The sequence below is a fragment of the Chrysemys picta genome, chromosome 13, assembly GCF_011386835.1.
Source record: "Chrysemys picta bellii isolate R12L10 chromosome 13, ASM1138683v2, whole genome shotgun sequence".
Lineage (NCBI taxonomy): Eukaryota > Metazoa > Chordata > Testudines > Emydidae > Chrysemys > Chrysemys picta.
Genome location: NC_088803.1, coordinates 52,995,784 through 53,023,255, shown reverse-complemented (window position 1 = coordinate 53,023,255; position 27,472 = coordinate 52,995,784). Strand labels below are relative to the sequence as shown.

The following is a 27,472-nucleotide window of genomic DNA, read 5'->3' as shown; positions in this document are numbered from 1 at the left end:
ACTTGAGAGGAACGGGTACGTATCCCTGCCCTAGCCTCACCCACACACCTCCAGGAGTAAGGTTTTCAGAGGTGCACGTGAAATATCATTCTGATCATTACGGGAAGTGAGGCGGGCTCCCATCTTACAGGGATGGGGCTGGAGGAGAACCTAGCCAGCTAGTCTGGCTCTGTGTCAGCAAGGCTGTGAGGTTACATTTACTAGTGGCTGTAAAGCACTTTGAGATCCCGGCCTGATCCATACGACTGAAGTGAAAAGTGCTATTATTTTTGACAAATAATAAAAGGTGCCTGGAGATTTATTCTGACAGGATGAAACTTCAGTTACAAATGAAAGACCCACTTCATTTTTATTTCAAAACGTAGATTGAAAGTTGCAGGTTAAACATGCTACACAGTTATCCATCAACTGGTAGACTTCCCAGAGTGAATACTGTCAGAACCATTCAACCGTAAGCAAGACAGGGATGGGATGGGATGGACTCCACTACGGCCATAGGGCAAGCGACGCCGGCTGCTAGGAACGGCAAGCATTTGTACAGACACTGGAAGTGGAAGATCCTCATCCTGTGTCACCATTCTGTCCCCCTGACCTGACATTGCTATAGCTGATGGGGATGCAATTGTTCTGACAGGCAGCTGCTGGAGGGCACGTAGTGATAGCTGTTCATTGTTCCATTACTAAAGACCTCATCCTGGGTCCGGGCTTCAGCTCATCAGAAATCAAAATATTGATAAAAGTATCTTGTACAAAGGCGTTTTCCTGGGAAGGATAAAAAGGCCAAATTTGTTCGGATAGAACTCCCCTGGGCTTCAGGAATTAATCTGCCCACGTGGAACTGTGACGTTTTATCGGTAGGTGGCTGACACCAATGACACTCGGTAGCGCTGTAAGAATGTGAGATTGGGAAAGGGCTGTTGACAATAGTGACACCTCATCAACGATCCCGTTTGGGATCACACCTGGCTGCTTTAATAGAATTTTGCACCATATTCCTTCTAGCGAGATGGCCGTTTTCTGGCTTTTACCCAGCTTGGATCTGGCATGACGATGACACAATGAGTCCTGCATATTGTTCTGTGATGGAACTTGTTTGTCCTGACAAACCAAAAGCGGCACAGAGCAGAACTTCCTGAGAACTGGGATGGTTTGGAGAACTTGTCCATGAAGAGGGGGCGATTTGTTGTACAGCTCCTCATCCTGTTCTTGGCCCAGCTGCGTTCTATGATGACATAGCTCTGTGGGCAAGGCCTGGCCCATCCACCCACCTTTCCACTTCAGGTCCAAAGCTTCTGGGACTAAACGAAAACCTTCTCCTCTAAGGGGATATTGAGAACAATCTCTGTATCTGGCAGGCATCTGAGCAGAGAGAGGAGAGAGCAATAAGGAGAAAGTCAAACCATAGCCAAGGAAACAAGAACTCTGCCTCAGTTCAGATCAAGTGAGTCTTTGGGAGTGAGGTGGTGGGGAAGAGAAATCCTGGTACAATCAGGGCCAGAAACACATGGCCCTTCTCAGACATGCTGTACAGCCAAAACAGTAACTCAAGGGCCTGGACATCCTTTGTCCACCACTCATGCACCCTTCGCTATTGGAGGGTGGGAGGAGGGGTAGGACCAGAACCCCAGACTTGCTCAGAGGACAACAGCCCTTAAAAGCCATATTGGGTTCTCGTGCATGAGCCAGCGCCCAGACAGGCGACCCAGCCCACAGCAGCAGTGCCCAAGCAGTATTATACGTTAGCTCTGACTCACCCTGCGGAGCCCACTCTGGCATTAACCAGACTGGCCATCTCCTCTCTTCCTATGGGAAGATCACACATTGTAAATCAAAGTCTGAGCCCTGTTGCCTAGCTGTTCCCTAGACAGCATGCACAGGATAACCGAGCCCTAATCAGAGTCGGCAGTGGGTTTATGAAAACAGAACAATGTATTTAGCTGCGACTCTCCTTCAAGCCCAACAGACAAACGCAGAGGGGAAAAGCTTCACAGCGGCAGGGCCTTGTTAGTTACATCCACTCTCCAGCACACAGTGGGAGAAACGCAGTAAGATGAAATGTGACCACTAGTTTGTGTATCAACATCCTCATTAATTCTGGTTCTGTTCCGTGACACCTTCAATCCAGGCTTCTGTAACAGCTGGGAAAAGCTCAATGAATGACACCCCATGGCACTCAGAGGAGGTACATTTTTAAAGATGGGGAAACTGAAGCCCAGAGGGGTAAATCGCCTGATTTCCAGAAGGTCTGAACACCCACAATGCCCGTGGACTTCCCACACTGAGAAATCAGGCCCCACATGACTTGCCAAATGTCATACAATGAGTCCGTGGCAGAGCCAGGAATAGCTTCCCAAGTCTTCTGACTCCCAGCCATCTCTCACCTTCCTTGCTGACTAGGCTGCAATACTGATTCTGCACAAAAGGTGGACTTGTTCAGCTGTATTTCGGCAAAGCAGAGGCAGGGAACGGAGGGCGAGAGGAAAGAGGTAACGTGGTTTTGCTGCTTTGGCCACGCAGCAATTAGAAACAAAAATGAGTATGGAAAGGGAGGGACCCCCTCCAGCCTCTTGGCATCCCAGATCTCGTGTCCTGGGACACTATAGGCCTGTTCCGAAAAATCCAACCCTGTCTACGATCAGTTTCTGCTCTGCTGCTGCTAGTGGGGAGAGAGACTGAGCCCCTGCACCGCACTTTCCCCAACTCTCCCAGCTGAACATGGTCTGAACACAACTTTGTTTCTTCAGTGTCTCAGGGAAACCAATGGGCTAATCTCAGAAAACCAGCCCATTGCGAAGTCATGTGAAAAGTGTAAGGGAGGTCAGTGGGAAAGGTCTGTGGAGGAAACCGTGGTGATGGCTCTAGCAAAGGCGCCCAGCCTGGCAGGGCTGTGTAATCACCAAATGCCTGATTTATGATGCTGCAGAAACATTCCCACTTGGCCTTTCTTCTATTTTTAAACCTTTCCCAGTCACACGCAGTCACCCCAGCTCTACAATCTCTCAGGACTAATTAATTCTTCATTTTATCCTGCTTTTATCTGAAAAAAATTAAGTTAGACTAATATATCACCAGGCCGTTCAACTCTCCCCAACTTCCTGACATGTTGCAGGCGTTCCTTCTGCTTCACACCAGGCCTCCAAACTTCTGCAGTTGGACCAGGCCAAAGGACCGTCTTCTGCCTAAAACACGGGACTTGGAGTCAGGGAATCTGGCCCTATTTGCCTCTGTCACAGACTTATGGCCTGGGTTTATGGAAGACGTGGTTTTCATACAGTTCATGTGAATAATCTATGTATGCAAAATGGGGGGGAAACTGCAGGACTAATCTGCCTATAAAATTACTTTATGTGCAAAAATGGGGAAGCTAGAGGTGAAAAATCAGTGTGATTCACAGTTTGTTCACACACTCACTTTGCACACACAACTGCAATAAACGCACAGGCAAACAGCAAACGATTTCACATGCATTTTGCACACACACCTACAAGTTTAGACTGGCTGACATTCAAGACCTTAACCTCTTTGGGCCAAATGTGGCCCTGGCTTGCACCCTAACTGAAGTAAATAACCGATCAAGACCAATGGCCAGTTGTAACGTCACTTGACACTTGTTAATCAAGTTTCTATTTTAACCTGCATTACGTTTCCTTTAGATATTGTGGATCTGTGTTTATTTGGTGTGCAGTCAATCACAATCTGAGGTGTTATCACAATTGCTCTTTGCATCAACTGCACCCCAGTAGGTATTTGTGGGAGTAGTTTCAGGGCGTGTTAGTGCATCTCTCTCTGTTTTATGTTTTGAGCCCACACTCTTAGCCGAACCTTTTCCATTGTTCCTGGAAGTTAGAAGCCAGGATTTTTGTGAATGAGCTGGCAGGGCACCCTGCACATTGCTTTCAGCATTGAGTTTCTGTTCATCAATCAGCCACCAGTGAACTGGGGCCGGGGAGGGAGAAATGAGATTTGGCTTTTTGCAGCTCTCATCTGCCTTTGAAACCTCTTTAACATAGTAGGAAAATGGCCTACTTATCTTTTTTCACCCAGTATTTTGGGGGGGAATTTACTGTGGCTGTTCGAAAAGTGACTTTAGATAACCAGTGCATGCTCTGACAACTAGTCTTTTGGGACCAACATGGCTATGAATACACTACATACAATGAGTCTTTTGGGAAGGCCTGTTGGTCCCTTGGAGCCTTAGTTTTCCCAACTGGAAAATGAGAACAACAGAATACTTCCTTATTGTGCATCACAGGAGGCTTGTAAAGCTTTATTAATCCTCACAATCCCCTAGTGGGGAAACTGAGGCACAGGGCCGGGAAGTGACTTACCCAAGGTTGACAGTAAATCCGTATCAGTGCTAGGGCTAGCCTGTCCTAGTTCCTACTCCTGTGCTCAGGCCATTAGGCCATGCACGTCCCTTCCCCAATTGGATCTCAAGTAATGGTCTCAAGTTGCAGTGGGGGAGGTCTAGGTTGGATATTAGGAAACACTATTTCACTAGGAGGGTGGTGAAGCACTGGAATGGGTTATCTAGGGAGGTGGTGGAATCTCCTTCCTTAGAGGTTTTTAAGGTCAGGCTTGACAAAGCCCTGGCTGGGATGATTTACTTGGGGATTGGTCCTGCTTTGAGCAGGGGGTTGGACTAGAACCTCCTGAGGTCCCTTCCAACCCTGAGATTCTACGATCCAATATTATAATTAAGTTTACATTTTATGGTGAGGTGCATCGTTTACCTTTGAAGGCTGTGCAAATAGCTGGCTTGCGTTTCTTAACACCGAGGCGTTCTGAGTGGAGATTAACTCCCAGTGCACCAAGCAGAGGGTGACCTCTGAATACTCACGTTGAAGCTGGTGTCAGAAGGGCCTGTGGCTTGTCGGTCAATAAACTCTACTGCTTAGGAGATAAACGCAGGGACCTACTTGGGCCTGCGGAGCAGGACGTCGGCGAAGATCACCTCTCTAGGGTCTCTCACGCTCCAGCGAAGTGTCATAATGCTCTTTCGTAGCTCTGTGATGTCTTCCAACAGCTTGTGAATGAACTGAAAGAATTAAACCTGTGAGACTGCTCTTTAAAAACACCTAGATGACGAGAGCACGAAGGTACCAGAGAACTAGAAACATCAGAGGAGCTAGAGAAGACTGGCCAGGGCATCGGTCCATCCTCACAAAGCCAGGGCCGGAGTGTTCCCCACAGTACATTCTGCAGTGTGCCAGGGGAATCCCTGCTGTGCGCCTCAACATCCTAGGTGTACCCTAATAGTCCACTGGAAACTGAATGGCACAGCCACTGTACTGGAGGACCAGCAGCAAAGGGGTTAATACTCACTAGGCCAACACCCCTGCTGCTCCATGCGATTTCCTCCCAAACCTGCTCACCTTCTTTTGCATTTGGACTTCATTCCTGAGTATCCGATTGTTGACAGCCATCTGCTTCAGCCCCTCCTGATAGAGAAACGCCTTGTCCTGCACAGATAGAAAAAATAAACCAGCTGAAGTAAAAGACCAGACAGTAAATCCCAGTATGCATCTGGACCAGAAGAGAAGCAGAAAATAGCTGGGGAGGGCTGCAGCAATCACAAACATGATTGCTGTCCATGGCTCTCTTTGAGCTAACAGGCTCAGAAGAATGGGTTCACAGCTTCAATGGGAGGAAAAAGGGATATGGTCTCTCAGGGTTTTGGTTGTTCAAAAACCTGTACTTTAGAGCTGTCTGGGTATAATTTATTTCTACAATGCAACCCACAATGACAGACATGAAACCCTGCCACTTGCAGACCCTAGGGATGACCCAGTTGTATTTGCCATGTCTAGAATAACAGGTGAACTCCTCCTTTAAGGAATGCAGGCTGGGACAAATTCTGGGGGCCATCATCTGCTCAATACCCAATGAGATCATATTGTGCTGAATACAGGAATAGGAGTCAGTAATATTGGTGTTCTAATGCCAGGTGCCAACACAGACTAGCTATATGGCCTTGGGCAAGTCACATCACCCTTGCTTACAGATTCATCTGTGAAATGGGAATACTGATATTTTTCCACCTCACCAGGCTGTGGTGAGGGCTCCTTTACGTTTGCACAGAAGTCTTAAGTACTACCACATAAACAGCAATTGTACAACAGAAGTTTCCTATATCTTCTGAAGGGACAATAAAGTCTCATATTTTCAGTATTGTGTCTATTTGTGTGCTTAATGTGCTCATGCAATTACTGCAAATGTGTGTGCAATCTCAGTAATTGTGCAGACAAGTGACTAGTTAAACATCTATCTAAATAACATCAGTTCCATTTAATTCATTCCTTCTAATTGTGTGTGCAAATACCCATGTATGATTCTGAAAATATTGCAACATGCAAGGCTACAATTGCACACCAATGCGAAATCCAGCTCTGTACCTACAGCTCCCTGCTACTCCAAAGAAAAGCTCCAGGTAGCAACTAAGCTGGAGGCAGTAGTTCACTGTTACACCCTTGCATGTCCTCTGTACCACAGTGTCACTGGTGGGCCAAATCTGGAACCCCCTAGCCCTAGATGGCAGCTCCCAGTAGCAGTCTAGTTGGCAGGATAGTCCATTATCTTTCTCACTGACTTACAAGCATGCAAAGACAGATGCAATCCACTAACCTCTGCAACAGCCTGTAATATCTGCTCCTTCTCATCTTGCACCTTCTTTTCCAGTTGCTGCATTACTGTTTTGGCCAGATCTTCTATATCTTCCATTTCATCCTGAGAATCACAGGGATGGGTGGCAGGGAAACAACAGGATTATTAAGCAAGTGAACATCTGATTGCCTTGGTCATCCCTTCTCTTTACACACAGGGATAACAAAGGTTAGGAGAGGTTTCTTTACCTGCTGTTCTTCCTTCAGGTTTCGGATGTTGCGAAGCATAAAGGCTATCTGGACGGCTTTCACTGGGTACTCCTTGTCCATGTATGTTCGTAAAACATTGAGCTCTTCCTGGAGCATTTGCACCTTGGTGTTCATGTGATCCACCTGATGTTTCAGTTCTGATTAAAAGGCCAAGATAGAAAGTTAAGCCACAGAGACTCCTAAACCCCCTCTCTACTGAGTCTCCTGTTCAGTGGAGCCAAGGAAACTTTTGTTCTTCTGAAACAGAACCTTCTCTTTATGATGGTTAAATATTATGTTAGTCTAGTAGCCATGATTAGAAACACAGAAACTGCCAGACTGAATCAGACCAGTGGCCCATCTAATCCACTATCCTGTCGCTGACAGTGGCCAGTACCAGATATTTTCAAAGAAGGTGCAAGAATATGGAATAACTTGCTCATAGGGGAAGTCTCTTTCTAACCCCATCAGTTATGGTTGGTTCTGCCGTTGTAGGGTTTATAGCCCTTCCAAACATTTTTTACATGAGTTGACTGAGAGGGAATGTCCTGTGACAAGTATTGCAACTGCATGCAGTATCCCATGTTGTATTAAGTGTATGATTAGTTTGTGTATCACTGTGGGACAGGAATTGTGTGCAACTCCAGTAGGGAAAGGTTACTTTTAGCTCCGCCAGAAATTAAGAAGAAGTGGGGGAGAAGAATGATTAAGGTTTAAAATATATGGAGATATACCTATCTCATAGAACTGGAAGGGACCCCAAAAGGTCATCAAGTCCAGCCTCCTACCTTCACTAGCAGGACCAAGTTCTGATTTTTGCCCCAGATCCCTAAGTGGCTCCCTCAAGGATTGAACTCATAATCCTGGATTTAGCAGGCCAATGCTCAAACCACTGAGCTATCCCTCCCCCCTATCTGGAGGTTGTTAACACCTCCAGAGAGGTACCAACTGGGGAGGCTTGTCCATACTGGTTCAAACTGGGTTTTCCAGAGACCAACAGACAAAGAAAGGGCTTTTGGCATGAAAAGACTGTTTAAACTGACGCAGGGAAAGACTTTGGCCTACAAGGGCACCATAAGACTAATGGGTGACGCCTGGAATGTTTAAGGTGAGTTAAACGCTATTGATTGTTTTAATGATGTTTACTCTATAAATGCTTTTACTTGAAGAATAAATGTGCTTGCTTATGAGGAGCTGTGTAGTAACTTGTAACTGCTGGCAATGTACTGTTCATAGCCCACGGAGAGAAAGCAACACACAGGTGCTGGCCATCAGGCAGACTAGCTTGCTGGGGATATCACTGAGTAAGGCAAGGAACTGTGCAGCTTTAAAACCGAGTTAGAAGGGAGTGGAACAAAGGTCCCTAAGCCAGAGACAGGTAACAGCTGGAGTCCTGAGACCTGGCTGGGAACTCCTCGAGTGGCCCATGGAGGGGGAATACAGATGCAGTTACCCTGAAACTGTGACAGTCTCCATATACCAAAACTAATAGATTATCTTTAGGAAACCTAATCATTTGACGTTCACAACAACAATCTGGCATTTATAATCTAATGAAATGAGGAGTACTGGACAATGGGGTTACATGTACTATATTGACATTAGCTTAATGTAAACTATCCATTCTTACTCCTCAGGTTCTTTTCCACCATTTTTTCTGTTTCTTGGAGTTCTGCTCGTGCTACGCCAACTTGGTTCTGATTGGAGTCCCGAAGGGTCGAGATGACGGTCTACAGAGAGAGAAATCTAGTCACTGATTGCTGTACGCTACTGACAGACTATGAAGTGTCTAGCTGCAGGCTTCCTAATGCACCTCTCCCCATGGTATTTATTGATCCCACTAATAGCATGATGGAGTGAACTGCATGGTGCCAAGGCAGCACAGCTGCAAGCACAGGAGAGCTGCTCTTGGGAGTGACTTTGTGCTTCCCACCTCATGAGCCAGTCGAGGTCATGCACTTGATGGAGGGGACATGTTCAAGCTACTAGGAGAGGGTGACAGTTGTCACTTACTACACTATTGCTTCCTCATCAGAAAATCTTGCAGCAGCATTGCCTTTGGGATCGGCAAGGCAGCTGCTCCGCACACTCAGGGCTGTATCTGCATTAAGAGGAGGCAGCAGAATGCAGGTAGCTGGAGCATCTCTGGCTGCTGGGGGGCAGTGCCCAGTGGTATATAAACTGTGTAAACCAGAATGCTGCAGAGGAGCCTCAGGGCACAGGACTGTTCCCCCTTACCACTAGTGACGGGCTGTGTAATCACCACACAAGAGCTTGAACCTGCTCGGGTGGGATTAGAAGGAGCTGGGATTATGTTGGGATTCTGCCCATCTGACTTCACTGGCCACACCTAAGCCTCACCCCAAACATCTCATACTGCTGCAGCAGGTCTCTGGCATGCTTGGCAGTACTGGCATCTGTCTGTTGAATGTCCTGGGCTAGTCTCCCGTTGGTCTCCACAAGGGCGGCGCTGTGATGCTTCAGCTCATTTAGGGACTTTCTCTTCGACTTAGTCAGTTTCTGAAAGAATTTATGAATGAAAGATTTACAAATGTGTTCCACCTGCCATCCCAATGACATTTCTGTTAATTCATAAATAATGATATCGCCCTTGATTTACTTTGGCACCACAAAACCACCCAATAAACCTCCATCTTTTTGCTAAATTACATCACACCAATTCCCCCAACACATCCCTGCACCCACCTTCTTCACTGGCCAGCTGCTCTATCACTACACTCTTCCTCTAGTTCCTCCCAGCACCTGGGGCCTGATTCTCCATTGCTCAGCACCTTGTGGAGTCATCCGCGTGAGCACAATGGGAGTGTCAAATTGGTGCATGCCTCCAAATCAGAACAGCAGGCTTGGACATCCACTTTGCATGCATGCAAATGAGATAATCAGGCAACTCGTTTTTTTCCTCTCTTGGGACAACCCTGAATAACTTGAATGGTGTGCGCCAGCCTCCCTATAAATAAATCACAGCACTGGACATTTGCTTTACACACCTTAATAATTTTGATGTTCTCCAAGCTTTTAGTTACATCGGTCTCCTTTGCTGAGGTTTTCTGCTGAACAAATCTGGGACTCAGAGAGGATGCTGTCTTTGAAGGCAAGGATGAACTGGTACTGAATAGAACTGGTAAAACAGAAAATGCTCTGCACTTATTAAACTGTCCAGATTTAACACATGACAGGAATTGAATACACTTGCCATGTGTAGCTGAGAGATATGCTGTATAAGTAGGGACACTGCCAGCAGATCGAGGGACGTGATCATTCCCCTCTATTCGGCACTGGTGAGGCCTCATCTGGAGTACTGTGTCCAGTTTTGGGCCCCACACTACAAGAAGGATGTAGAAAAATTGGAAAGAGTCCAGCAGAGGGCAACAAAAATGATTAGGGGGCTGGAGCACATAATTTATGAGGAGAGGCTGAGGAAACTGGGATTATTTAGTCTGCAGAAGAGAAGAATGGGGGGGATTTGATAGCTCCTGTCAACTACCTGAAAGGGGGTTCCAAAGAGGATGGATCTAGACTGTTCTCAGTGGTAGCAGATGACAGAACAAGGAGTAATGGTCTTAAGTTGCAGTGGGGGAGGTTTAGGTTGGCTATTAGGACAAACTTTTTCACTAGGAGGGTGGTGAAGCACTGGAATGGGTTCCCTAGGGAGATGGTGGAATCTCCTTCCTTGGAGGTTTTTAAGGTCAGTCTTGACAAAGCCCTGGCTGGGATGATTTAGTTGGGGATTGGTCCTGCTTTGAGCAGGGGGTGGGACTAGATGACCTCCTGAGGTCCCTTCCAACCCTGATATTCTATGATTCTATGACATTTAGGAATGCCAGCCACAGGGAGTTTCTAATTCCTGCAGACCCAGGGCAAGTAACTTCAAGTAATGGTATAGGAGCACTGAATGGAAGCAGCTCACAGGTCTCCAGTCCTGACATTTTTCTTCTCAGCCTTTCCCAGAAGGAGTCACTGCAGAGAATGGCGAAGCTGTACTGGTTTTGGGGAAATTCTCAGCTCCTCTGGGCTCAAGCCGTCCCATCAGGAAGCACTGTTGGGACTGCAAGAGGGGACCCTGGTGGGCAGTGACATGCCATATGGTACAGAAATAGAATCGTTGCCAACCTGACCGCTTGCCTTTCTGGTGGCCAGCGGAGCTCCCTTCGCTTTTCTTGTCCTCACTTGGTGATGCGATAGGTGGCAAAGCTGGTTTGTGTGACACAGGTTTCTTCTTTTTTGCTTCTACCCGCTGCCACTTGCTGTAATCCTAAACTCAGCAGAAGGCACAAACAAGACGTTTACGGTGTCATGGGAGGTTTATGGGTGGTCTTCACTACAATTCGAACTTCCCCATCCTATTCCTCAAGGGAGTCTGGGAACCTCTCCACTGTGCCAGAGGGCTGGGCACCATTTGGGGAACACTCCCTTCAGGCCTTCTATCAGTGACAGTTTGCTAGCATATCTGACAGGGCCGGTCGAACATGTGCGTACATTCGAATGGCAGCCATCCACCTCCCAGTCCCCAGCCCTTCCTTCACCACAAGTGGCAAGGGGAGAGGCACTGTATAGGGTCTATTTATGCACTTCTAAAGCCCCCATCACCATGGTGTCCTGGCTCCAGCCCCCAGCCCCTCAGAGGAGTCCAGTTAAAGTGCCATTAGGGTAACTTACAATTGTCCCGTATTTATTTGTTATGTTTTGTGCCAGGGTGTTCAGGACCTTTGCAGCCATCTCTGGAGGCGGCTCTGGAAGAAAAGCAGGAGACGCTAGTCAGGTGGCTAACCCAAAGGTGACTTTATAATTACTGCAGAAGACCCTGGGCAAGTAACTTCAAGAAACGGTATAGGAGCACTGAATGTAAGCAGCTCACAGGTCTCCAGTCCCGGCTTATTTATTCTCAGGCTTTCCCAGCAGGAATCACTGCAGAGAATGGCGAAGCTGTACTGGCTTTGGGGAAACTCTCAGCTCCCCTGGGCTCAAGCCCTCCCAGCAGGAAGCACTGTTGGGACTGCAAGAGGGGACACTGGTGGGTGGGCAGTGACATGCCATATAGCCATGCAGACAAGTGAACGAGACACCATCCTGGGGTCCCCCCAGCACCTCCCAGGGGGAACCAGAGCCCATCCTGGGGTCCCCCCAGCACCCTCCCAGGAGTCAGAGCCCATCCTGGGGTCTCGCTAGCACCCGCCCAGGGGGAACCAGAGCCCATTTTGGGGTCCCCCCAGCACCCTCCCAGGAGCCAAAGCCCATCCTGGGGTCCCCCCAGCACCCTCCCAGGAGCCAGAGCCCATCCTGGGGTCCTCCCAGGGGGAACCAGAGCCCATCCTGGGGTCCCCCCAGCACCCTCCCAGGAGCCAGAGACTATCCTGGGGTCCCCCAGCCCCGCCCCCTCCGTGCCTGTCCTCGCCCCGGGCGCCCCCCCCGGCTGGTTCCTCCCCAGGGCTTCTGCTCCTGGTAGCAGCCGGGGCGGCGCGGAGCGGCGGGTCTCCATGGGAACGGGACGGAGGCGGCGTACGGAAGCCGGCTGGGGGGCGTGGCTCTCTAGTCCCGCCCCCCGGCGCTGTGCTCTGCGGGCCGGCCTGGCCGGGCGGACGTGGGGCGGGGCCACGGCTCTGCAGCGCCCCCTGGCGATCCCCAGTCGGCAGAGCGCTCCGGTCACTGCTGCAGCGTGCGCCCCGCAGGGGGCGGTTTGACTGAGCCCACACGGAGCCCCGTGTTACGCACGTGGCGCTGCGCTGGCCTGGGCTCTCTGTCCTGGTGTGGACATGGCCTAGGACAGGTTACAGGGTGACCAGATGTCCCAATTTTAGAGGGACAGTCCCGATTTTTGGGTCTTTTTCTTATATAGGTGCCTATTACCCCCCACCCCCTGTCCTGATTTTTCACACTTACTGTCTGGTCACCCTGCTTGAGGAACCTCGAGCTTGCAGAGTCAAGCGCCAAAGTTAGGAAAAGACCCAATGAAGCAGCAATTGCAGGGAACCTTCTGCCCAGCCCCCTGCAGCCCTGGGCTGGGGTGCAGCATCTTCAGAGGCTATGCCCCCTCCCGGGAAAGGTTAATTGAAATGGGCTTTAGAAAACCACGGGCCATGTATCAGAGGGGGAGCCGTGCTCGTCTGGTTCTGTAAAAAGCGACAAAGAGTCTGTGGCACCTTATAGACTAACAGACGTATTGGAGCATGAGCTTTCGTGGGTGAATACCCACTTCGTCAGACGCATGGAGCTGTGTGATTTGTGGGCATTGGACACAGGCTGTGTCCAATGCCACCCAAATCCATAGACAGTGTGTCTGTGTTTCCATAAAAACAACAAGGAGTCCGGGGGCACCTTAAAGATGAACAGATTTATTTGGGCATAAGCTTTCGTGGATAAAAAACCTCACTTCTTCAGATGCATTGTTTTTTACCCACGAAAGCTTATGCTCAAATAAATCTGTTAGTCTTTAAAATGCCACCGGACTCCTTGTTGTTTTTGTGGATACAGACTAACACGGCTACCCCCTAATTCTTGGCACCATGTGTTACCAGATTTACTGGATCGTGTGAATAACTTCAGTTACAAAGCCATTCATTTCTACACAGTTGGATTTATGAGTAATTTTTAAAAAATGTTAGAGCATTGTTAGAATCTAAACCTTTCCTGAGTGTCTGGTTTGTGTACAAGCGGAGGATTCATAGATTTTGAAGGCCAGAAAGGATTACGATTATCTACTCTGCCCTCTTAAATAAGACAGGCCAGGGAACTTGGCCCAATACTTTCCCAATTACCTGGGAGCTTTCTACACACAAACTTGCACCAGTTTAGTTAAACCAGTACATATCCTGGTGTGGACACCTTTACATCAGATTAAAACAGGTTATAATGGATTAGCTTGCCCCATAAAGACTTGTCTATGTGATAAATGGCACTGAAATAACAAAAGGGGTTGTAATTCACACCTGAGTTATTTCAGTTCAAATCTACATTTTACCAATATTGAAATAGGACTGGTGCTCTTACTCCGAAATGAGTGTGTCCACACACAGCCTTCCACTGAAATTATTAACGGTGTGAATTGTAACCCATTTACCTCATTCGGTGCCAGGTCAGGTCGCGTGTAGGCAAGCCCCAAATTGACACATTTTTAAGATTTAAAACGATTGAAGAGCATCTACACACAAGTGGCACCAGTTTAACTAAATCAGTTTAAAGTCACACCTGTCATTAAGCTGGTGCTACTTTGTTCATAAGCCTAACAAAACCTCTCTCAGATATAAATATGGGCTCTGTACTGCAGTCCTTATTCAGGCCCAACACTTAGGCCATGGCTACACTTGCAAATGTAGAGCGCTTTGGGTTAAACCCGCCTTCGGAGAGCGCACCAGGGAAAGCGCTCCAGTCTGTCCATACTGACAGCTAACAGCGCACTGGCATGGCTACATTTGCGGCACTTGAAGTGGCATTTGGAGTGGTGCATTATGGGCAGCTATCCCATAGAGCACCTCTTCCCATTCTGGCGCTGTGGCTTGTGGGAAGAGGGCGTGGGGCATTCTGGATCCTGTCCCAACGCCCCGTGATGCATCGCTTTGCATCTCAGCAATCCCTGTGCTTCCGTCCACATTTGGCGCCATCTTTCAACGGTTTCTGTGCAGAGCGCACTTTCTCTTCCCTTTCGGTCTGCGGGAATGGAGCCCGAACTGCATACCACCAGTGTGTGGTTTGCCTGAGGGAAAACCTCAGCATATGACAATTCAGCAGGGCCAAGAAACAGGACAGTCCCAGCAGTGGCCCAATCAGCACGTTGGTAATAACCTGTCCTGCGCCTTGGGCTGGAGAGGCTGCTCCCTTTGTCTTGCAAGAGGTCATTCGTAGCATTGGCTCCATCTAATCACTGCAGGGTTAGGCTGTGATCTCTTCTCACCTGTCTTCACACAGGATATCCTTTCCCTTTCCCCTTCCCATCCATGAGCACGTGAGCCTACCGGGCAGGAGATTAATCACATTTAGCTATATAGCATTTTATACCTTTAAAGGGCCTTACAACCCTTAGCTAAGGGCTTGCCTACAGGAGTAGTTATATTGGCATAATACCCATATAGTTAAATCACCGTAATTTCTGGTGTGGACACTTACTCTGGAATAAAAGTGGTTTTCTCCAGTTTAAACTAAACCACTTCCAAAGTGACATAAGCTAAACCAGGAAAAGGCCCTCTTTCCAGAACAAGAGTTATACAAGTACACACAAGGAGTTATACAAGTACAACTACAACTGGTCACTTTACACCAGTATAATTTCCTCTGTGAACAAGCCCTTAGTGATGATCTTCCACAGCCCTGTTGGTTGGTATGCAAATATTAGCCCCGGTTCTGTTACAGCACAGGGTGAGAATTACTTTCTGTTTAAATTTTATAGATGGGAAGCTGCGGCCCAGGCCCAGAGGCAAAGTGACTTGCCCAAGCCCAGAGAGGAGTCTGTGTCAGAGCTAGATTAGCCCCCAAGAAGTCTTAGCTCCCAGTTCTGTGCCCTCTCTGCTGTGAGTAGCTCACCCTAGGGTGACCAGATGTCCTGATTTTATAGGGACAGTCCCGATATTTGGGGCTTTTTCCTATATAGGTTCCTATACCCCCCCCCCCCCCCCCCCCCGGGTCCCAATTTTCACATTTGCTATCTGGTCACCCTAGCTCCCCCATGTCTGCTGCTGAAGCAGTGGGAGATTAAAGCCAAGCTAGCTAAGATAGTTATGCCCAGAGTTAGCACTTGGATCTCAGGCTCAGCTCAGGGGAGTTTCAGAGTTCACGGCCATGTGCTCGCTCGTTGTCCTTTGCAGAGCCCTGCTGGCTGCTGGGGTCGATCCTGCTCACCAGCTCCGTGACCAGTGGCTGCAGGGGGACAGCCCACGACCGGCTCACCTCCAGCACACCCTCGGGGTTGGCGCTCTCTTTGCTGTCGTACTCCTTCACCACCTTGGTGGTGGTCAGGGAGAGGCCAAAGACTCGCAGCCCACAATACTTTGTAAGGAGCATCTCGGGAGCAGTGCTCATTCCGGATTACCAAGGCAATCAGAGCTTCTGCGGTGTGACAGGGACTGAGTTTTGTGGGGGTCTCCTGGAGCATCCGGCCAGAGGGTCCTTTCACCAGCAGGGTCAGTCTGTCCAGCAGGGGAATGCAACCAGTGTGCCTAGGGCCCTGCACGAGGGATAGCTCTGTAGTTTGAGCATTGGTCTGCTGTTCTCTGCACTCACCCCCTCTGATCAAATACTTACCTGCGAGACACAGCGACCTGCCCGGTTCCGTCCAGCTCCTTCGCCTGGAGCTAGCCGGGCATCTCCTCGCGCTTCCTACAATTCTCGGGGTCTCAAGCAGCAAGGCTTGGCCCGTGCCCACCCCCTCCCACGCAGGCGTGGTACAGATACTGCCCTTCCCCCCACCCCGTGCAGAGATCCTCCCCTCACAGGAGCAGCCGGCAGGAGGATGGTGCATCAAGTGCTGCACTCAAGGCAGATTTGCCCAGGGCAGGCTCTGCAAAGCCCAGTCCCCCCAGGCCAATCCTCAGGGCCCCCGGGACACTGTTAGTGCCCGTTTACAGCAGGGCGGGGATCTTCAGGTGACTTGCGCCTCACCCCCCCAGCCCAGCCCTGGGACAGGAGAGATCATTAACCCTCTCTTGGCCTTTGTCTAGCAGGTGGGAGGAGCTTTCACACTCTCAGGTCCAGATGCCCTGGGCCCAGCTGGTGATGAGTTGAGCTCCAGGTTCTGCTTTATCAAAGCAGGGCAGCTGGCCCCCCCTCAGCTCCCAGATGCCCCTTAGCAAGAGCTTGTTTCTTCTCAGAAGTTGATGAATGACTTTTTGGGGCATGACACGGCCTGGGATCCGGGAAGGCTCCGAGTCTGAGACAGCCCTGGGTGCTGTGGGGTGGGGGTGGGGGGGTCCTCCCCCATCCGTTCAGCGCTGCCTTTGTTCCTTGGCTTTTTTACACATTAAAAAAAACCCTTTGTAGAATGGGGTGGGGGAGGGGATTGCAGCGATGAGCTGAATGGCTCCTTTGTTCCCTGGCCTGTCACTTACTGTCAGGTTAGTCGGGAAGAAGAGAGGGGGCGAGCCCTTAAGCAGCTGTTTGGGTGCGCTGACGTTTCCTTCTTCATGTTAATAGAGACTTTATTATAGTGCGGTGGGAGGGGGAGTGCCGGGGGCTGGGGCTGGGAAAGGGATTTTCACTCCACTCCTTTGCCTGCCGGGATTGGATTTGGTTCTTTTTTCTCTCCTCTCATTTGCAATGTGGCTGCCGATTCTTTGGCCCCTTTGTGATGAGTCTCTCTCCCGGGGCGGGAAATGGCAGAATGCTACAGTCTTCCTAGGCAGGTGTTTATGCCCCACTCAGCAGGATGGTAACCGAGTCTGGTCCTTCCCCTGACTTCCAAGTGAAGATGATGATGATCAGGATCAGTCATCAGGTGAGGGGGAAGAGGGGCACTTCCCCCTTCCTGAGCTCATCAGCGTGGGGCATCTGTTGCTGTAACGACCTGCAAATTGACACAAAGACATAAAGAGAGGACTGGGTGCAACCAGAATCCTTGCGAACAGTGACATGTTTCCAAGGTCAGACTCTGATTTACTATAGCAATTACTAACCAGGCACCAATCCCCAACAAGCAGGGCTGCAAGGAACACAGGGATATGGAAAGGACACGAGGGTGGGCCCAGACCGCAGGCTGTGATCAACGATCAGGCGTCCGCAAAGATCTCATCTTGCTCTGTGACCCTGCAGCTCTGAACTGTGCTGCAGCGTGAGAGACGACACGCCAACTGGGCCTTCCTCACTCCTGGAGCTAGAACGAGCCGGATTCTGATCTCCTGGCATTGCAGAGGTGCTGCAGGTTAGTCAGTGTCACTCGGAGCAGAATCCAGCCCAGGGTTTTACATCTAAACAGATACGAAAACAGAAAGGAGCAGCCCAAGTTCTCATTGTGGAGAAGAATGGGCCCAAGGAGTATCTGGGCAGAAGGGTGCCCTGCTTTCAATGCTTGAGCCACACAGGTTAGAAGAGGATGGTTTGAACCTGCCCTTGTTCACAATGGTGCAGAGTGAACGGTGCAGTTCTGCCCTCGCTGACACCCAGGCAAAAATGCCGTCTGTCCAAGTGACATCGGACTAGCTACTGTGCCGGGGCGTCTCACTTCTCACCTTGCTGCCACCTGTGTCTGCCAGCCCCTGCACCTTTCGCTAAAGAACTAGTGTGCAGGTAACCCGTGCCAAGGGGCTGTTAGCAGCTCCTCACGTAGAATAGCCTGAAATGCTTCTCCCCAAGCCATCTCTCCGTGCATACCCAGGCAGCTCTCCAAAGCAGCAAGCACCCCGACACAGCCTCTTCCCCAGCACGATACGAGGAGACCCTCATTCCTCTGCACTTGCTCACTCAATGGCACCAGCTTTATCCTTGTCCGGTTTTCATTCCGGGCAGCAGGCACTTTCCCATTGTCCTGCACCCTCGGCTTGGCAGGGTCTCCTTGGGTCGGGGGGGAGACAGAGGGAGGGCTAAAAGCAGGAGGATTTTGTTCTCTTTGTAAGAACCCTTCTCTCTCCTCTGGCTCTGGCTGCTCCAGGCCTGCTCCCAGGCAGCTGGTTGGTGCTGGCCTTATTTTCACCCATCTTCTCATTGCTCTCACCTGGCCTTCCAGCCAGCTGCTTCGCTGGGTCAGAAGTCAGCAGAGAGGCCAAGGATCCGAATGAGACGTGGAGGCCCAAGTGCCCTCCTGGCCCTTGAGAAGGTCTCTCCAGCTCAGGGCTGAAGCACGTTAATGAGGTGGCCTGGTGAGGGGAAGGCCAGGCTCAGCTGCTGCCGATGATGTTCCTGTTCTGTGGAGAAACGGCTCTCCAGGCTTTCCCAAGCACTGCCACCATCAGACACGCTCTCTCTAGCTGCCTGCTGCATCCTCTTATGCCACCTTGTTCGGCTGGTGACCTGGCTGTTCCGGGGCTTGAGGTTGATCTTACCATGACAGCAGTTTGACAGTCGTCCTGGAGCCGGTGCCTTGGGGTAGAGGGTTTCTTGGGCTTGGCTGATACACAGTTTCCATTGACTGCCCCTTGTTCTCTGAATCGGAGAGCCCCACTGATCTTCTCGGGACCAGTCACCAGTGTCGCTGCCTCTGTTATGGCCTCTCGCTATCTCCTCTGTCACCAAGGCAGACCTGGGGGAGACCCTCACCCCTGCTCCAGGCCCTTTATGCTGGGTAAGAAGTGAGGCTGCTGTAACTTGGAGAGGCCCCCAGGGCTAACTTCCACTAGGGCAGCCCAGCACTGGGAGGGTGCAAAGGTGGCTTAAAGCCCCATTCCGCCCTGCTCCCGTTCCCTCCCTCCGCCCCGCCTGTGATTTCTGTGCTGCGGCTCTCGCTCCTGGTGCTTTCACTCTCTCTTCACACAGGAGTCTGCCCAGCCCTACTCCTGCTGCATCCTCCTTCGGAGAGGGTCCCCGTGGGCGTGCCCAGCAGCAATCATTTCAGGGGACAGGAAACTGCTTCTTTTAACCGGGTCCTGATGAGACGTAATAGGACCAATCTGGGTGGCCAGTCTTGGTCTCAGTGGGGTGGCAGAGATGCTCTTTGGGCTCCACCTTGTCCAGAGACTGCAGGGAAAATTTTCGGTGACCATCCTCACTCCTAAGGATGGCGGCAGGCCCGGTGTGAGGATCCTCGCTTCTTGCCCTGGATGTGTCGGACTCTCCCTGCAGTGCTAGCCAAAGCACGGAGTTACCTTTTGGGTTTCTGGTGTCACTGCGGAGGGAGGGCCGTGCACTCCAAAGTCAGATGGCGAACAACGCGCCAGCTTCACTTATCCGCCACCCACCCAGCTCTGGTCAGATTTACCCCATCAGTTCGCTTCCTGCGGACGCCTGCAAAGCGCTGGCCTGGCCCTGCCGGATAAATGTATCCAGCCAGGGAATAGGCACCCTGCATAGCTGGGAGGAGAGAGCCTTGCTGCGTCAGGTCTGAGTTGAGGCGGGAGAGCTTGGTCAGAAAAACCTTGAAAAGAAGGTTTGCGTTTTCCACAGGTGGGGGGTGTCAGTGTCCCTGGCACAGCCCTGGGACCCGTTAATAAGCCCCCCGAGCCAGGGACTGAAGAAGACTATCGAGGGGGTTAAATTAATTAGCAGAGAAGCTGGGTCTCTCCCATCCTGAGATCTAGGTGTGTGTTCTCACTCACTCTCCCTCCAGATTGGGAGAATTTCTCTGTCCCAAGAGTCCCCCTGTCTCTGGGGATCTTGAGCCTCTCTCTCTCTCTCTCTCTCTCACACACACACACACACACACACACACACTCATTCTCTGTATGAGGCCAGCTGTTCTGTCCTGAGGCGATGTCTTCTACCTCCCACTATATTATCCTATGCCCTACGTGGACTAAACTCAAAGGAGATCATCTTTCCCTCAGGGCTCATTGCTGGGCCCTTTGCAGACCTGAACGCGCTGGAGTCGTTTTTCATCCTGGGTTTTTCCTCTGAAAAGCAAATTAGGGGAAAACTCCAATGGAGGCCTACACCCAGGGTTGACTTTGGCTCACGTCACTTTCACAGCCCTCTCTGCTCATTGCTCTGTCCCCTGTAATGTGCTATTTCCCCAGGCTTTGCGGCAGAGCGTGGACAGTCCAACACAACTCACTGGCTGCGTCTGCACAAGTGTTGTCCGGGAGATCGGGCGCCATCCTGCCGGTGGGAGCACAGACAGGGTGCTGGCGCTCTCATACCATCCTGCCTAACCCTGCTCAGAGCAGGGCAAGATGACACCCAGGGGAAAAGTAAAAGGTCCAGAGGGGCCTCTCAGGGTGCCAGCTACCCCTCCTCAATACAGACAGTGATCATCAGTCCACCCAGCACCCCTGCAACTTCTGTTCCAAGCCTTTACAAGCTTCAGCAAATGACCCTTCGCCACCCCTGCCCAGGTGGTACAGAGGGAAATGCCGCTGCCCCATTGTGCAGATGGCAGACAGAGGGTCAGACCCTCCAAAGTGGCCTCTACTACAGGCTGCTAAGGCCAGATTCTCCCGTCTGCAAAAGGACCTGCAAGCCGCCGGAGACTCTCCTGGTGCAGAGCGGCTCTCTGAAGCTGCACCAGCCATTCCCTCGCCTCTGGGATAAGGGGAGGGAGAGGTGCCCTGCGGGTGCCCTGTGGGGCAGAGCCTGGGCGTGATGGGAATGGAAGCGGGCATGGCAGAGAGCTTTGTTACCCCATATTCTCCACAGGCATAACGCGCCGGGGAAGTTAGAGCTACAGAAGGTCAACGAGCTGCCCCTGGGTCCTGCCATGTCACCACGTCACTGCTGTGGCAGGATCAGACGGGTGAAGAATCTGCACCCAGGGTCTGTCTGGCCAACTGCTGAGCCCCCACAACGGTCAGTGTAGGAAAGAGGAGCAGCAGGGGCTTGGCCCCTCTGCAAAACAGCTCATGGGGGCTGCAGATGGGCCTCCAAAATCCAGGGCTGCCAGACCTGGGGGCCGCTTTGGGAAAGGCAGCCCCGGACGCCTGGCCCCAGACTAGCACCACAGCCCAAGGAAGAAAGCAGGCGTTTGCGGTTTCTAGGCCTGTGACTGCTCACACCTCTCTCTGGGCCAACCCCCCAAGTCCTTGCTCCAGCCCCAGGCAGGTAAAACTCCATGAGCTAGGAGTGAGGGTGGAGTGGGACGGCCGGGTCTGCTGCTGGGAACGTAGCACGGCTTCATCTCGGAGCTGCTGGCACGAGCTGCAGGGCAGTGACCTCGCTGCAGCCCCCTCGCCCCGCTCACAGCCCTGGTCCCCCCTTTCTCTCGAGGTGTAAATCGAGGACAAGCCAGCAGAGGGCACCAGGCAACCAGCTCGGCTCCTGGTGACGGGTGTGAAATGGGAGAAGTCAGCAGAGGGCTCCAGTTCCCCACCTCGGGCCCTAGCAAGATGCATTAGGGCAGCAAAGCCGTGTGTCAAACCAGCCCCTCCTGACTCAACGTGTGCACTGCCTTTCCTCATTCCCCGGGGCCCGGGGGAGCTCACACAGCGATGGGAGAGGGAGGCCGGGGCTCCTCTACCCGGCTGTATTCCCGCCACAGCGCAGCTTCTCTGCCGGCTCCAAGGGCTCGCCCTGGAGATGGCACAAGCCAAGCCCCACTGCCCCCAAACGCCGAGGAAGTTTGGACCCAGGGCTGAACCTTGCAGCGGGCCGCAGCCTCAAAGCCAAGCCCCAGGTCCAGACAGCTGGGAGTTCCTGGTTACGTTCACATCCGGCCCTGAGCTTTAAGGCTTGGCCCCCATCTCCTGCTTGTGATGGTGCAATGGCAGCACTGCGAGGTCCCTGCAGGAGGGACGGGGCCGGGCCTGGGACGGGCCGCTGAGCTGAGCAGAGCAGCTCTCCCTTCTGCTGTCCAGATTCCCACCCACGCTAGCAATGACGCTGCAGTAGAACCCTTGCGCTTACAGGGCGCTTGGCGGCTGAAGCTCTCCAAGCACTTTGCAAGGGATCCCAGAAAGAGCCCAGCCAGCCCTAGCCGATGGGGCTCTACAACCATATTCGCTTTCCTCTCGTGACCCCACAGGACAGGGAGGAGATGAGACACTGCCAGGAACAGCCGCTGGAACTAGGATCCTGGACTGGGAAGAGAGTGACTGATCTGGCCCATCTGGAGCTGGGATCCCAGGAAGGAGCCCAGGAGCCAATGACCTGGAGATGGAATGCCCTTCGAGGAGAAGATTGTCACTCCGGAGTGGGGATCTCAGGGTCTGTGGGGGCGGACGGGAGAAACCCAGCCTCCAGGGGACTCCCAGCGCAGCAGGGAATCTGCAGTTCCCCACGTGGCCCGCAAATGGCCCATGAAATGAACCAACATTGCTCTTCCCCACTGCCCCAGTCTGCCCTGCTTTCTCCCAACTCACTGCCCCCGCCCCTGTCCCCAGCCCGCCCCCTCTCACTCCAGTCACACCCCTTCCCCAGCAGTGGTGGGAGCATGGAGCAGGACCAAGCCCAGGGAGAAGGCAGGAGAACCCAGCAAAAGTGGATGCAGGGGGCAGTGAAGGGGAACTTGGGGTTGGGTGCTGGAGGTGGGGATAGCAGTTGGAGATGGGGGGCTGAAGGACAGGGTGAGGGGGGCACAGGAGGGGGTGCAGCGGCTGGAGGAGCCTGTTCCCAGGGCAGGATGGGATGCAGAGAGAGGTCAGGACAGAGTATCTCAATCAAGGCAAGCAAATGTGGGATGCGGGAGGTACAGACACCCAAGAGCTGCCCAAGGACACGGTGTCTGGAGATGCATGAGTGCCCCAGGCCATGCCTCCCCTCCTTGGTGGAGTTGGGGGCATGTTGGGGAGCAGGGTAAGGCAGCCAGGATCCCAGGAGACCGCAGAATGACCCCTCCAGGGCTGTGGGGAGCTGGCACTCCCGGCTGAGCCATGCCAGCACTTCCCTGCCTCAGAATCAAGGCCCTGGTGGTAGCAATGCAACTAGTGTGAGCAGGACCTGGCGTGGCCATGCATGCCCAAGTCTGCAGGCAGGTGGAAACACACGGCTGGACTTACACTGGGGACAAGCTCAGACTGTTAGGGGCAGGAGAGTGAGGACGGTAACTGGGAAGCTTAACGACAGCACTGGCTGTTTCCTGGCTGACCGTATTAGCAGAAGGAGCCGGCTGGTTCCAGGGCTGTGGGTGACATTTCAGGAAGGCACCATGCGCACGCACACACTGCTGCTGGCTGGGGTCACAGCCAGGGACCCCAGGGGCAAGAGACCGGGCCAGCTGATGGAGGGGGAGCAGCATTTGAATGCTCAGCACTGGCGTTTGGTCTCCCCCTTCTGACTGGCATCGAAAGAACCAGGGAGGAAACCCCGCCAGTTCTTCCCTTGGTCCCCTGGCCAAGCGGCTTGTGTGCGGGTGGGGCTGGGGCCAGGCCCCCGCTCGCTTTGGAAGGCCCGTCAATCCGTGGCAGTGGGCGCGGAAGGCGCGATGACGGATTGAGGTTCTTGGCTGCTGCCTCGGAAAGTTTTGTCACGGGGCCTTGGCAGCGAAGTGCAAGGCACGAGCTCGCTGCTGCCCGCAGTGCAGGAGGGACCCCCGCCCGCCGCGCAGCCGGCCTGCAATTGGGGTCAGGCTGCTAGCCTCTCCCGGCAGGGAGGGGCTTCTGGTTGTCAGCCTCCCAGTACAGCAAGATGGTTGCCCAAACCTAGCCCTAGTGAGCGGAGGCTGCAGCTGGCTGGCTAGGGGGCGGCTTCCAATCACCTTTAACCCCTCGGTGGCCAGCCTGCAAGCTTCCCCTCTGCTGGGCCTTGGAAGATGGGGCTCTCTGTGCCCTGGTTTAGAGTTTCCCCCTCTACACACACACCAGTTTCTGCCTAGTAGCAACCCGGCTATGCCCTGCCCCGAGTGGCTCAGAACTCTTGGTTCTCAGGGATGGTCAGGCCCCCTCCTGGCATCGCTCAGAAGGTGCAGGGGGGCAGAGGGTGGGCCTACGGGTTACCCTGCAGCTTGGTGTGAGGCAGACATGGCTTGTGCTGAGCCCCTCGCCCCATGAGCTGAAAGGCTGGTTGTGATCCTCCCCGTGGCCCTCGGTGGGAGAGACGCCTCGGGTGGCTGGAGTCCCTGACCGTCACTGAGTCACGGTGCAGCTGCGGCTTCCCTGGAGCAGAGGTTTTCCGGAGCTGCATAAGGAGGTTGGATCCTCCGGTCCCACTCGTTCATGGGAATTGGGCACCTGAACCCCCGAGGGGTCACTGACAATTGCAAAAGCCTCCAGCTTCCCCTTCTGTACAATGCATGCAACGCTCTCTGGACTGCCGGGGGCGCAGTAATGGGCACACCCCAAACCTCAGGAGACAGGCAGATCAAGGGAACCCCAGTTAGTGCCAAGGCTTAGAAACCCTGCTCTTCAGAGAGCCAGGTACCATGCACCCCTGGCCTGGGGGCCCTCCCCAGGCTGTCTGATGCCCCTATAGGTACAGCCCAGGGTGGGGATGTTTGTGCCAGACCCCAGCTGCTAGTGACCTGTTGTCAGATGGGTGAGGGGTGTGCCCTGAAGAAGGTGGCCCTGAAACTGGGCTCCGCCTGGAGGGAGGTGGCCATGGGTGGAAGGTGGAGCAGCGCATCCCTCTCTCCTAGCCAGGGGAGGCTATGGGTGCATGGTTGGAGCAGCTTCAGAGGCAGAGCAGGAGGGAATGAGGAGGCCACAGTGGAAGGCAGAGGGCCAGGCAGGAGGTGGCGTTCCTCTGTTCAGAATGGAGAAACCCAGCACCTGTCCCCTCTACCTGCTCAGAACAAACCAACAAGCAGGCAGGGGGCCTGGTCCAGGCAGTGCCCTGGCCCTGAGCTGCAGCATGAAGCCTCTCCACACTCCTGCTGGCGTGGGCTCTGCGTGGATCCTGCGCGCTGGCCTCTGGGATCGGTGCTGAGAGGAGCCCTGGTCATATCTGTCCTCAGGTATCTAGCCCGCCTGCCGTTCCTCTCACTAAAATCAGGTGCCCTGCTGTGCCCGCCTTGCCCGTGGCTTGCATATTCCAGCTGTCCCAGTCTGGGCACAGCCCTGCTTGCGTCTCCAGCCTGACCATGTGCGTGTGTGATCACTGGCTGGAACCGCAGCACTTGTTCCTGTCCACTCTGCCGTTTCACACTTGAGTGCCCACAGACCCCTGCTTCAGAGGTGTGCTCTGCCCTCCCGATGGCACTGTGGCACTCACTGGTTTTTTGGGGGGAGAAACTGGAATATGGAAGACGAAGCTAATACTATGGCAGAGTCCCCCAGCCAGGCAAGGCAGGAGATCCAGCTGCAGGGGTGGCCTTGTGCTTAGCTCATCCTGCTGCTCAGAGGAGAGGGGGATTAAAGATGGAAAAGACCAGTCAGGTGCCATCCAGTCTCTCTCCCCAGGTTACAGGCTCATTGCTATAGGATCTCTGACGCTAGGGCAGAGCCTGCCATCTGGACCTGACCCAAATGGAACCTGACCAGACCCCTCAGGAGCAGATCGGACCCAAACAGAACCTGAGCGGTTTCTTTGGGTCCAAGGCATGAGGCCACATGATGTGAATGGGCCACGCAGGTCTCTATGGAACAAGGCTAATACGCAAGTGACTTTAAAGGGTGTGGGAAGCAGGACTCCTGGGTTCCATTCCCTGATCTGCCCCGCATTCACCGCATGATCCTTGAAGAGAGTCGCTCTGTCTGTCGGTGTCTCCATCTAGAGCATGGACCCAGCTCCCAGAGGGTCAATTACTGGTTGTGAGATGCTGGGAGAGGAGGTTCTGCAGAGGCCCCGAGGATTACGGCGCTTTGTAAACAAGCCAGCGGGCTGCCGGAGGGTCACTCGCTAGCAGGGCGGTCCAGGCGAAGTTTAAAGCAAGATCTCCCCCAAAGCCAGCTCTCCTCACTAGCACCACGGGCTCTTTGCGCAGACGCACCAGCCACCCCACTACAAGCCAGGAGAGCAGGTCTCGGCAGGTCATTTTGTTGATGAGGCACGAGGTAGAATAGAACCCAGCCTGCTCCTTCCTGCCTGGATCAGCCCAGTGGGGACGCCAGGGGTTAAACTGTGGTCATGCCAGTAGGTTAAGCCGTCAGGACTCAGGGCAAAGGGAGGGAGCAGCTACCTGGGGGGGGGAAGGAGAGGATCCATTCCGTTGGGCTGATTTACATAGTGCCCGGAATAAGAGGGGCTGTTTTTGCAGTCATTTTTCTGAGTGTAACTGTCTTTTTAAGGTGCCTCCCCGAGAGCAGGTGGAAATGGCGTGGTGGAGGGGAGGCGAGGGCAGGGCCTGGATACCCACTGGCTGCTGGGTGACACCACCGACAGCCAATCAGAGCATTGCAATTGTGACCTGGGTTCGAAAGCCTGGTGAGCAGGTGTCTCACAGGGTTACCCCCCGCTGCACAGGTTTACTTTGGGACGAGGCACCACCCAGCATCCCTGGCAGCCCGTTACCAGACACCCAGCAGGGCTGCGTCACATCCAGTCCCCATCCAGCTGTGCCAGCGGCAGCAGGATCTGGTGCATTCACACAGCTATGGTGGCAGCTCCACTGGTCTGAATAAACCCTGTGGGTTCTAAACTCCTCGGCTGCAGGTTGCTCTTGAGCTCTCCAAGGAGCACTGTGACCTGTCTCCCCCTCCCAGGTGCCAGCCTCCGCCAGGGAAAACACTGCCCCCTCCCTCTCTCCTGGACTAGGGTTCTGACCCAACCCGCTTCCGAGCTGCAAGGACCCTCCCCCTGTGCCAATAAGGGCCGGGCTCAGCATCAGAGAGAAGCTGGTTCAAGGTGCCCGCAGCCCAGCTGGTGGAAGGCAGATCCCAAAAGCACAGGAAAGCAGAGGAGAGGGTTTCAGAGCTGCTCACGCCAGCCCGCTGCCACTTTCTCTCTAGTTTAGAGGCTGCTCCCTTCCCCACCTCAGAGGGGATGCGCCTTCTCGGAGAACCTGCTTGCTTGCAGAGGCTGGCTCTGAACCGCAATGGAGCCAGTCCAGTGTCAGAGCAACTCTCTGAAGGCTGGCTTCCTGGGGAGGTTAAAAAGGGGTTGTAAACGAAGGGAAGGGCCCAGGGGCTGTTAATGAGCGGTGGTATTTTCATCACCAGGCCACCTGTTCAACTACACTGTTGGTCAGGAGCAGCTGGCAGTTACCTGAAGGCTGTTTGAGTTGTAGG

At 52.9% G+C, this 27,472-nt stretch overlaps 1 protein-coding gene across 3 annotated transcripts; it reads right to left on the bottom strand.

Annotated features, from left to right (window-relative positions):
• Window positions 1-282: 282 nt before the first annotated feature.
• Window positions 283-27,472, bottom strand: C13H20orf96 (chromosome 13 C20orf96 homolog). Of its 3 annotated transcripts, none has more exons than XM_065566291.1 (11): window positions 27,450-27,472; window positions 11,529-11,602; window positions 10,983-11,124; window positions 9,860-9,990; window positions 9,213-9,371; window positions 8,482-8,581; window positions 6,852-7,009; window positions 6,625-6,726; window positions 5,376-5,462; window positions 4,920-5,038; window positions 283-1,359 (listed from the first exon to the last, which is right to left on the bottom strand). In XM_065566291.1, exons 2-11 carry the CDS (start codon window positions 11,586-11,588, stop codon window positions 1,299-1,301), a joined length of 1,119 nt encoding a protein of 372 aa, XP_065422363.1. In that variant the 5' UTR covers window positions 11,589-11,602; window positions 27,450-27,472; the 3' UTR covers window positions 283-1,298. The 3 variants fall into 3 exon arrangements, with proteins under 3 accessions (XP_065422363.1, XP_042698544.2, XP_023964684.2); XM_042842610.2 differs by lacking the exon at window positions 27,450-27,472 and adding an exon at window positions 12,255-12,413; XM_024108916.3 differs by lacking the exon at window positions 27,450-27,472 and adding an exon at window positions 11,728-11,787.